Below are 11764 nucleotides of genomic sequence, written 5' to 3' on the forward strand. Positions count from 1 at the left end.
TCACTTCTGTCTAGATCAAATACCATTCCTGAAAAGTTGAAAACTTAAGAGTTCTGGATAGTGTTCTGAATTTTTCCTCCCCAAAACAGATTGGGAAACATAAAATAAGAAAACTATCGTGAAAGGAGAAGTGCCTTTTAAAACCTTTTGCTTCTGCTTATAAGGCTTCCACCTCCATCCCTACTAACCCCTGTGTAAGGGCATGCATTTCTCAAGAGTAAAATCACATTGCAGCTGAAAAACCAAACACCCTCAAAGGTTGCAAGTAGTTTGCCATGCTAGCAAACTACATTTTACAACATTGGACTCCAAACTGAGTGCTGCCAACTGCTACATGGTTTTATGAGAAAAGGAGTTCACACATCTATAAAAGTATCTGTAAAACTGAGTTCTCTACTTTGTGTGTGTTGATGTGCAGGAGAAAAAAATTTCCTTTACCAGTTCAATACCAACACTATTTCAACAGCATTTGGCTTTGAGGGTTTGGATTCAGTATAGTGGCCATAAGCAAACACCAAAGATTACAAAAGCATCAAGACATTTAAGTTCCCCTCAACCCTGAACACCCAAACGTTTCAATTCCAAGTCTGAAAAACAGCGCAGGAAAAGAAAACTTCCCCAAAGGCACATTTCTGTTTATACTTGCATTATGGGATATAGGAAACAATGGAGATGTGTTCAGGGAAGAAAGAAGGTTCTTGTAATGAAACAAGGTATGGACAAGTGCTGCAGGTTCTTACTGTTACGCATGTGGATTTTATTTTACAGAAGGTGGACTGAAGCAAATCAAGGTCTTCAGTATGGGACCTGAGCAGCAAGAACAACAACCAAAGGATGCTCAGAGAAAGCATGCAGAGACCTCCATGTGAGAGCTCAGATTGAGCTGAGCTGTCTAGTTTTGAGGAGAAAAAAAACCTGAGAGATGATACAAGTATGTGTGTAGGGCCAGAATTAACTTAAAACTCTTTCATTCTTATGGCACCTTAGATGCAATTGTGAGCTGCACACCGAGAGGTAGAATTATGTGTTTTAAAATATATATACATATTTTAAGTCAGATTTAGATTATCAGGAGAACTTGATACCACAAGACACTGAGAAAGGCCATTTAGTTCAACCACCTGCATCACTCTAACAGATTACCTCAGAGTTTGCTCCTATACAAAAAAGCAGCAGCTACCACAGCCAAATGTGAAAAGATGTCTCTGTGCACTCTTCCTCCATTTTTTGGTGTACTCACTCACTCCCATCTTGACCACTTATCACCCATTTAATCGTATGCTGGGACCCACCCTCAGATCCCCACCGACATTCCTCATTTGGGCAAGGACATTCTCTCATGTACCTACTACCAAGCACATTAGATAATCTATGGCATTGGTTGCGTCCAGATGCTGACCTAAGCTGCAGGAGAAGCATGTCTCCATTGGAAAGGGGCTTCCCATTCACAGAGAAATGGGTCCCACATCCTGGGACACTCCATTTCAATAAACTGAAAGCAGCTCTTTGGAAATGGAGGGTATCAGCAGCTCTAGTCTACAATACCTAAGAAAATTCAGACCCTTTAAAATGACAGAAACACTCTGTTCAGAAAACACAACCTTTTACGGACTCGTTCTGCTTTGACTGGGAGCTTTGCCAAGGATTTCAGCTGGAGGAGGAATGAGGCCCTTCATTTCAGTTAGCTAGAACAAAACAACACAAACAGCATCACAAATGCCCATCTGGGACGTTTACAGGCAAGGAAGTCTGTTTTCTTATCTACCTCCTCCTCAGAATACAGTGAAACACTGGGGCCCTTTTTGCCTTTGTTGAATTAAATTTTGACAGCACACAGAAGTAAAAAGCTGCCCCCCTTTTTGGTCCTGTGAACCACAGCTGGAAGGTTACGCCAGTCTTCTGCCTGACTGGAAATAAAAGTGTCAAGAATAAAGGATGGGCACTTCTTAGGAAGACCATACATCCCCCATCCTGTGGAAAAAGGCATCAAGGAAGCTACTCTAGCAATATCACTGCCTGAGCTGTCTGCACAAGTGACTTAGCACTTCTGAAATTAGGAATGTCTACTACATAGAGAAAGGTTGAGGGGGGGAAATAGAAGACCGAAAACAATATATTTGGCAAGCACATTGCAGAAACTTCTAGTACATACTGCTGTCCCAGACCCAGTGGGCTGTGCTTAACTCATTTGTTTCACGTAGGTGAACCTAGCCAGGATGTTTTCTTTAGTCGTGGGCAGTGTGACAAGAATGGGACATCCAAATAAGGTCACTCAGGATGTGTTTAACAACACCGGGTAAAGTCTGTGGCAAAGGCTCCTGCACACACAGACACAGAGAGCATCCACTGTATGTACCGTTGGCTTAGTGCGTCATTATTCCTAGAATAAATTCTGGAGAGCCACTCCACCCTTGTATTTGCAACGCAAATATACAAAAGATGTGATTGTCCCAGAGCCAGTTATTACGGTGACTTTAAGGAAGGGGAGGCAGAGAGAAGGGCCCCTGATTTCCCTGCCTTTTTTGAAGAGATGCAGTGCAAGGGAAATTGTTTAAAGCAGAGGTGGTTTCAAATCTGTCAACCCAAACTCCCTTGTGATCTTCGAAACAGCAGAGAGCAAAAGGCTTCCTGAGGCCATCCCAGACACCCAGAGAGCACAGGGTTCTGCAAAAGGACAAGCCACACACCTGTTTAAATAGAAGTCAATATGCTTTATTAAGCAACAGTCCTACAGGTGCTCCTACATGATGAAAGCTTGTCCAGCACCGAGAGGGAACGTGCGTTTTCACTCACAGGCAGTAACAGGGAAGGCAACCCCATTGTACTGAGCAGGAAGCTCCCTTTTTTAGCCTGAAAATTTTGGATGGTGCATAAACCATTTTCAAGGGGTCTGTAAAAAGTGACTGAGAGCAAATCACTTGTAGTGACTTGAATTTGTTGTAAAAAACTTGCCTTTCACTTGCAAGTCCTCTGCAGTTGATTGCAGTGATAAGCAATAAAAGAAAGGAGTTACTTTGCTAGCAGTGGGACAAGGAATGACATAAGTTAGTGAGATCAGGGTTTTACGGATTTGAGGCTATAGTTTTGATCCAAAAATGACTTAATGCTGAAACTTAAAGCAGTCAAAATGAGGGAAAGTCAGATCCCAGGGTGCCTCCATGACCCTCACTCAGTTCCTTCTGTGTACAGCTTTGGGTATAATTTGCAGTTAAATGATAATATTTAAATAAATTACAAATCTTTCCACTGATTTGCTTTGCTTCATTCAGCACAGGTGTTTATGTTCATTTACAGATGTTCAGCGGTCTGGGCCCCATTTGCTGTGTGTCCTGGGCTAGCACTCCTACCAACGAGGAACAAATATCACAGGCATTACAGCTGAGGCATGCAGCCCAGTTCAGCACCCAGACTAACTGCCTTAACCAGGCCTGTGGTGTCCCTGAAGCAAGGAGCATGGAAGCAGCAGGAACAGGCCTGGGATGAAGGCATGGCAGAGAGAGGGAGGAGAGTGAGACCCACTAAAGGGCAGAACATCAATAGTTTCTTCAAATTTCAGCCTGTGAGTTTCTCATCCATCTTTTCCTTTCAACCTTGCTCCAAAGTGAAAATTCCCTCGCTTTATCTCAGTGGTTCCTGACATCCCGCATGGGGGGTAACTCCAGGCTGTCTCCCAGCTGCAGGATGCTTCCAAGGAAAGCCCTGTGGCACTTGACACTGGTTGTATAACATCACTGAGATGGGACTTGGACAATGTGACCATCTTGACCATAGAATCATCCGTGTTCAGTCCTAAAGCATAGGTCAGACCTACTCTTTCCCACCAGCATGTCTCATGCTCCACATGTACTCACATGGCTGTTTTCACAGCACCCACTTTCCCTCCTATCTGCTTAAAAGTGTAGGCTCCTCATGGAAAGGACTAAGCTGTTTTCCTATTTGAACAAAACTGAGCACTACCTGAATATCCATTTGGACTAAGTTAGCAGTTAAAGATGAACAGCAGTTCTGAGTTCACCGAGATGTTTTTGCTCTTCAAATTCAGTTCTGGTTTTCTTTCTTTCTTCTAAATCAAGTAATATCTGTAAGCCTGCAGCTGATTACTTACTGAGAACTGAGAAAAGCTGCCTTGATTCATCAAACGTCTCAGAACAATATAAGAAATCTAAAAAAAGCAATACCGACATACGTGGTAAGGGTGCAGAAATGTTATTGCTGTTGTAACAGCATAACAATACATGAGAAGAAAGGCTGTTCTCACTAACAGACGCAGCTGAAGAAGTCAACAAGCTTTCATACACCCGGTCACTTCAGTAACAGAATGGGTAGGAGAAGGTAAGTGGCATACCAACAGAAGGAATAAGTGGAGCAGCCTGGAATAAAAAAGAAACGGACTGTTAAAAAGAACAACGTGTAGTGGTCATCCATAGATTTAAAACAAAGGCCTATGAAAAGGCAAAATTTGCCTTATGACCTTCACAGAGACTTAAATACATTCACTTTAGCCCAGCAGCTTAAACAGAACTCTGAGGAGTATGGAGTTAAGCTGACCCGATTGGAAAATTTTGAATATGTCAAACAATTTAACCACGTGAAAGCAGTCTTTGCTTCTTTGACACACAAAACACCGGAACAGCTCCTCACAACTGGCATGTGCTAAAATGGGGTTTCAATAAATTTTCTAACATCTGAGATCTGTTTCTCTGCAGCTATGACAGCGGAGAGAGATCAGCTCAGTGAACAACGGCAAGCACAGAAAAATGTCATGATGGATATGAAATATCAAAGCAGAGAAACCGTGTTCACAAAAGAATCACAAAAAAAACCCCAAGAGGACACACTACGCTCTCACAGAAGGACATGAGTGCCTCTCACATGAGTGACTCTCACAGAAACTTTTGCAACAGCTTCTGAGGTATACATATGCACATTTCCATGGTACTCTAGTGGAAAGGAACAAAAGAAAAACAAAATAAACAAACAATAAACCAACCAAACCCCCCAGACATTTGTTTTAATACCAGAGTGAGAAATATTGGTGGATAATTTCAACAATAAAAAGACATGTCACTTTAAACAGAAAAAAGCAACCCTGCTTTCTTTCCAAGGTATCCTTTAAATTGAAGCATGTCAGACATTATACCCAGTAAAACATCTGTAGCCTAGCTTGTCTTTCAGTGAAGACAGCTTTGTCACTCTACTTAGTGAAAGATATGACCCTTATACACTTTGGCTAAACAATGCTATCATTTACACAGTGTATATACACTGATGCAAGTCTCTGGCTTTACACAGGTATGACAGAAGAATTTGGCAGTGTTTTGCTAATTTTAAGCAATAAAAGCAAACCAAATCAGCTTATTCAGTTGGTTTCACTTGTATCAATCCATCAATCCATGTTTGGTGGTGGCAGCATTGCTCCACAGCTTGTTAATGAAGCTAAGAATTCTTTGTACTCTGTCCAACAAGAGATTGTAACTGAACCTAAGACTGCTACAATTAAAATCCTCAGTTTTCCTTAAAAAAAAATTTATTGTCCAGTACTCTTTTCAGTTTTGTATTAATTTTTGAAAGAAAACTTAACACAGTCTCGTTTTATAACCTGTTCTTCCTATCACTCTTTACACAGTGTTGCATTAGTACAGCATTTTCAGACAATAAATGGAAGTATTTTTTTTTAGATCAGAAAATCTGTTTGTAAAGATGCAGAACATTGGCAGGACAACTGGAAAGCAGGTATTGTGTCCTGGAGCATTTTTTTAACATCACTGCCCACTTATTACTTTTCCCCTTGTAGTCCTTCCAAGCTTGCTTGCTGTACCTGAGTACTAAAAACGTGCCAGTATGAGTGATTCAGGTTTGATTCAGATCTTAGATCTACTGGTCACACTAACCCCTATGACTCCATGAAAGACTGCCAGCCAGATGTGCAATGCAGGAACAAACATGCAGTTTTATATGTTTTACACATAATTTTCAGTTGTTTGGCCGGTTTTAAATTATTTAAGTGACTCAAAATGAATCAGGAGAAATAAAAGGGACAATTTATTTGAAGTGGGTCATGCTCATATCAAGTTTCCTTTGCTTAAATGGAGTGACATAAGTATCAGCACCACAGGCTTACTGCTAAACTTACACCATAATGAAGGAGGAATCAGGCCCAGAGCAAACTAATATCAGATTTTGGTACATTTGCAAAATATTGTATCAGTATTTGCTGTTTCCAGTAGTAAATCAGATCTAGTTTGGAAACCGAGAGTGCAGGTGGCAATCTGAATAAACACGTCTGGAAAAAAAAGGGATTGTTCAGGTTTGGAGGGTCATTCCCTTCAGTAAAAGTAAACTGCAGTGGATTGCTCTTCCTGGACCAAACAGTAGGGGCGTGGGAAGCTTTCAGATGTCACAGGGTTGTCGATAACATTTGAACATATGATTAGCTTTCGTGAGCTGTCTTTAGAAACCTTACATTTCTTCCCCCCCGCACCTTAGCCAGAGATCCTTCCCTTGAGGTTTCGGGCCACTTAAAATGTTGCTTTGACAAAAATCAAGGATGTGGAGAAGTTTTTCCTGTGTGATGTCACTTTGCTGCCCTTTATAAGACTCTGCAGAAAAGAAGGGAACTTATCTGAGGGTTCACTCTCCAAACACAGGTGACCAGGAGCAAGCAAGAAGCACAGACTCACATCAAGTTGCAGATACCGACCAACTGCAAGGAAGGGTGAGCCATGCCACAGAGCAGTGCTTACTACCTGCTGCTGGTACTCTGTAGCCTGAAGGCTACCCTCGCCTTTCCCAACTCCTCTCCACTGCTGAATCCCAGCTGGGGGAATGAAGATCGCCTGATGCACCTCTACACAGATACAGAGAGGAACAGCTTCCATCTCCAAATCAATGCTGATGGCTATGTTGATGGTGCTCCTCACCAAACTATTTACAGTAAGTGGCTTACTATGGAACCTCAGTCTTCAGGGGACTAGGGGAGGGAGACCAAGGCTTTTGCTACTTCACTACCTATAGAAAATCCCCTTCTCTTGTTAGGCAGGCAGAAGAGGAGTATACCTATGGGAGGGAAAAAAATATTCCCTCTTGTAACTAAAAGGTTCTTAAATTGCCTTATCATAATTAATTTTCATGGAAAACTGAGATATTTTTCTTCCTTTGCAGAAAAACCTGGCCCAAACACTATGGGTGATAGAAAAATTAGGGTGTTTTTTAAGGTGTATAGTTCTTTCATAGCATTTCAGAAGTACTTCTCTTTTAGTGGCACTCAAATCACAGGTAGGTAGGAATCATAAAGTCATGTTCAGTATTATTGCTGCACAGTCTTCTTCATAAACTCAATTAAAAACATAAGCATATGTAATGATGTTTTCACAGAAGTGTATAAGGCGCAAAAGATATTTTCTAAGTTATCATATAATCAAGGCGAAAAAAGGATCATGGTCTGCTATTTTTTGTTTTGTGTTTTTTGGGGCTTTTTTAGGAATCACTAATGAAAGTAATTATTTTTAGGAATTACTAATGAAAGTAATGAACACTGGCAAGAAAGCTTGCACTGCCTTCCTGTATCTTTAAAGGTGTCATAAAACTCCTTTTAGGTTTATGGGTCAAGAACAAGAGTGATGTTTTAGAGAACAGAGAGGAAAACATGTTTCTCCCATATCTGCCATGAAGCAAACACACCAGCATCGGGAAGGGTGGGGCAAGAAGGGTAAAAAAATCAGGCAACAAAAGGGGTCTTTAAAGAGAGGGTCACTGAATCTCTGCTGGGTCACCACAGTACCACTGAGATAAATGAGAAGTGAAAAGTTCTGCACAAGGGCTGCAACAACCCCCTGCAGCTGCACAGGCTGGATGTGTACAGCCCTCCTGGATAGGACCTGAGGATTACAGCAGGCACTGAGTCAAACACTCGCATTGAGAGGAAGGCAAACCATCTACTGTGATCAGCAGATCAAGGGAAGTTATTCCCACGTTACTCAGCACCAGTGAAACTGCTCTTGGAGCTCTACAGCAGCCCCAGTTCAAGGTGGATGTGGAGAAACTGGAGCTGCTCTGACAGAGGGTTTTCAGGATGGTCAGGGGCCTTGAGCATGATCTGTCAGGAAAGGCTGGGGGAGATGGGTTTGTTTAGTATAGCAAAAAGGAGGCTAAAGATGACCTAATAACACAGGGCCGTCACAAAGGTGAGAGAGACAAACTCCCCTTGGTAGTGGCCAATGACAGAACTAAAGGCAATGTCCCCATCCTGTGGTTTGGGACTTCAGAGAGGATGCTAAGGGAAATAAAAAGTTGTCTTTGGGAGTTAGTACAGCACTCAACAGGGCACCCAGGGGGGTGGTGGTGTCTCCATCCTGGGAGCATTCCAAAACTCAGACAGACAAAGCCAACAGCTGACCTGATCTCGAGTGGGCAAATAGTCCCAGGTTTCACGGGGAGGTTTGTTCAGACCCCCAGAGGACACTTCCAGCCACAGCATCTGTGGATCTGTAAAGCAACGGTGCAATGTCAAACTGGGTCATGGACTCGACATCTTTGTTTCAATAAACAGGTGCCCTAATGATCAAGTCCGAGGGTGCTGGCTCAGTGATAATCACAGGTGTGAAGAGTGGACGCTACCTGTGTATGGACATGAGAGGAAACATTTTTGGTTCGGTGAGTGACCTTTACTAAGACAAACCTGAAAGGCAGGTGCAGTCTGCAAGCATGGTGCCTACTTCCTCAGCTACAGCTACAGTAGGGATGCAGATTTAAGTCAGCTGAGAACCTGTCACTTAGGTTAAACTTCCCCCTGTTCTTTGTCTGTATTGAGTTGTGGAGCTGACAAAAATCACCTGAGTTCCTGCTTGCGTAAATGAGGAAAGAACAAGATCCAGCGATGGATCAATCTGAATTCCTGCTGTAGCATAGAGCCATGGGGTGGGAGTAGCTCAAACAGTGCTGAATTTCTCGGAAAGAAAACACTGTTATTGTTATAATACCTTTGCTGAAAGCATGGGCAAGCATCTCAGATCTACATCTGACTAAGCCTGAGTTACAGGGCTGGCAGATCAGAAAAAAATTTGCTTCAAGAACTTGCCTCTTTTTTCCATCTTTAGTTGGAACCTGGCATTCACTAATCCCTCTGCTTACACCTGTCTTTCTTTTTCCCCTAAGCATTACTTCAGTCAAGACGACTGTGTGTTCAACCACAAGACGCTGGAAAATGGATATGATGTGTACCAATCTCCCAAACACAACTTCCTGGTTAGCTTAGGCAGAGTTAAACAAGCTTTTCTCCCTGGTGTGAATCCACCACCGTACTCCCAGTTTTTATCCAGGAGAAATGAAATCCCTCTGTTTCGATTCAACACACCTGAACCCCACAGAAACACTAGAAGCGCAGATATCGACCCAATGGATCCTCATCAGATCCTGGTCCCACAGAGAAAGATCTCTCTGTTTGGATCTCAGCTGCAGCAGCAAACAGACTTTTCCCATGTGCCCAAAGAACCCATGAGAATCAACCAGAACGACGTGGTCAACCCAGATGACCCTCATGCTATGATGGATGCCAGGAGGTACGCAAGTCCTCGCTTCTATATTACAAAATAACTGTGGTCCCACTGCTTGCAAACTGAAGACACGGGCAAATATAATAGGCAAAAGGAACTGTCTGGCATATTCAGTTTGAATGTTGAAATGGCTACTGGAAATCCTGGGAAGAAATCCTTAATTTTAAATTTTGTACCTATAAATGACAGTTTCTGGAAAAACGAGTTGGTCATTTTCCAGATGGGGATGTGCTTTACTGGAAAGAAGATAAATTTTTTAAAAGAAGAATACAAACCAAACATTTTAGGGTCTGAATCACCACTGTAAGCAAGCATCAGCAAAAACGCTAATTCACCTGAATGAAACAAGAAACCAATGTTACGTTTCTGATGTAACTGGGAAAAGCCCTGGAGCATCTGAGATGCCAACAAAGACAGGGAATCCCTTACTAGCACCATCCCTGGCTGTGCAAGCACAGCAGACAAACTGTTATATTATTATATAAAAATTACTATTTATGTTTTTCACTGCTAAATTGGCTCTTCAGTCTCTTTTTATGCCCATATGAGTAAAAAAGTGACCACTCTGCTGTCATAGGAGCAGCACACATGGAAAACTGGAGTAACTGACAGGAAAACAGGACAGGATCAAATGGCCTGGTGTAGAAAGAGTAATTTCTGACACTTACTGAATCCAAGCTGAGGTCTGAGAAAAAGAGTCTTACTGTCTCTCTAGTGCTTCTCTATCATACTTCTATATTGACTGAGTTCTACCATCATAATATGGAAACATAATGTAGAAACATTAGTTTTGCATATTTCCAAGCCAGAGAGAAGTTCCAGGATCACTACAAAACCTAATTGATGTAAGGTCTTAGGAACACAGGACAAGTCAAATGATGAGGATTAGACCAAGGGCTCTGACTCGTATTTTGATGTTTTCTCCCCTCTGAACTCATTATAGTTTTGATTGGTCTCAAAAGGAAAGGAGTGATTCTAATGAATTTAGGAGAATTTCGGGGCAGGCAGATAGCTGCATACTTTCTTGCTTACCCAAATTAAAGCAAGACTTTTTACCTTGCTGTCTACACAGTGGAGAGGTATGATTTCTTTTATATATTCTAGTTTATTAATTCAACTTGATTCCTGTACCATTCTTCTTGGCTTTTGCTCCTTGAGAACTCTGGACTGCAATTACACAAGCAAAGTTTTCATTTTGCTTAAACTGCCATAAGTAAGTCCACAGAGCTCTCCAGGATCCAAGTCAACAGACCTACAGCAACTTGAATTGTGAAAAGTTCTTTCTTGATCTATACCAAACTTCGATGAGAAATGTTGGTGGGGTTAAATCTCTGTACCAACTCTATAGTCTATATATTCTCTCTATATTCTGTACATTAGAACAAAGGAAGAAGGGTTGCTTACTCCATGAGGAGTTGGGGGATTTAGTCCCTAAGCTAAGAGTGAATTCACAGTGGATTTTGCATCAAAAAACATATTTGCAACTATAGAGAACTGTATAGAAATGCTGAAAGAATCAAAGGAGATGCTGGCAATCACCAGCTATAAGAAAGCCTTATTTATATTGCAATATTTATTTATTTATTTGAGTGGGCCTTAAGCCCCACAAAATATTTATAAATATTTATAAAAATGTATTATAGAGATTATTTCCTTTTATAAATGTACCAATAAACTTTTCCTTCTCTCCAAATGATGGATTCTGCAACTTCTGTTTAAGCTCCCCATTCCAGAAGGACTCGAGTGAATAAATGCCATTAGCAGTGTCTGAGATTTTTTTGTCTCACTATCCCCTGTGTTTTTCAGCCTCATAGGATGCATCTTCTGGGGTGTTTCATTCACCACAACTATGAAAGGTCTGTGAAAGGTGATAAGGAAAAACTGTTAGTAGGTGTAGACTGACCATGAAGGGATTGTCATCTCTACTGGGAAACAACTTCTGCGACCCAGAAGCAGTGGGAAACCACTGATCTAGCAGCTAAGTCCACTAGGAAATATTTGTCATCCTGGCTTCAAGATCTTAGGATAAAAGATGCTTGGTAAATTAGCATTACTGCTCACTTATTGCTGCTCATACAAACCATTGTAACTCCATTCCTAGGGCTATGCTAAGGCTCTGTTTTGCAGCAAAACAACCCCATCAGTGTTTCACCCCTCCTTCTTTTGCCAGGGTGGGGTTTTGGAATTACACAGCTTGATGCTTTGATATACCC

General features: G+C 41.7%; 1 protein-coding gene across 1 annotated transcript; it reads left to right on the top strand.

The window, feature by feature from the left end:
* Positions 1-6312: 6312 nt before the first annotated feature.
* On the top strand, positions 6313-9591 carry FGF23 (fibroblast growth factor 23). The gene is made up of 3 exons (XM_057426000.1): positions 6313-6933; positions 8549-8652; positions 9154-9591. The coding sequence occupies exons 1-3, from the start codon at positions 6723-6725 to the stop codon at positions 9589-9591; spliced, it is 753 nt and encodes a 250-aa protein (XP_057281983.1). The 5' UTR covers positions 6313-6722.
* Positions 9592-11764: the final 2173 nt, after the last annotated feature.

Source organism: Pezoporus wallicus, unplaced genomic scaffold (genome assembly GCF_028554395.1).
Source record: "Pezoporus wallicus isolate ANWC-B61680 ecotype Strahan unplaced genomic scaffold, APGP_CSIRO_Pwel_v1 scaffold_3294, whole genome shotgun sequence".
Taxonomy (NCBI): domain Eukaryota; kingdom Metazoa; phylum Chordata; class Aves; order Psittaciformes; family Psittacidae; genus Pezoporus; species Pezoporus wallicus.

Bases quoted from the DNA above. Each gene is read 5' to 3' on its own strand.
- FGF23 (XM_057426000.1), top strand. From the start codon at position 6,723: ATGCCACAGAGCAGTGCTTACTACCTGCTGCTGGTACTCTGTAGCCTG. The intron at 6,934-8,548 runs GTAAGTGGCTTA...TTCAATAAACAG, and splicing joins TCCTCACCAAACTATTTACA to GTGCCCTAATGATCAAGTCC. The intron at 8,653-9,153 runs GTGAGTGACCTT...TTTTCCCCTAAG, and splicing joins GAGGAAACATTTTTGGTTCG to CATTACTTCAGTCAAGACGA.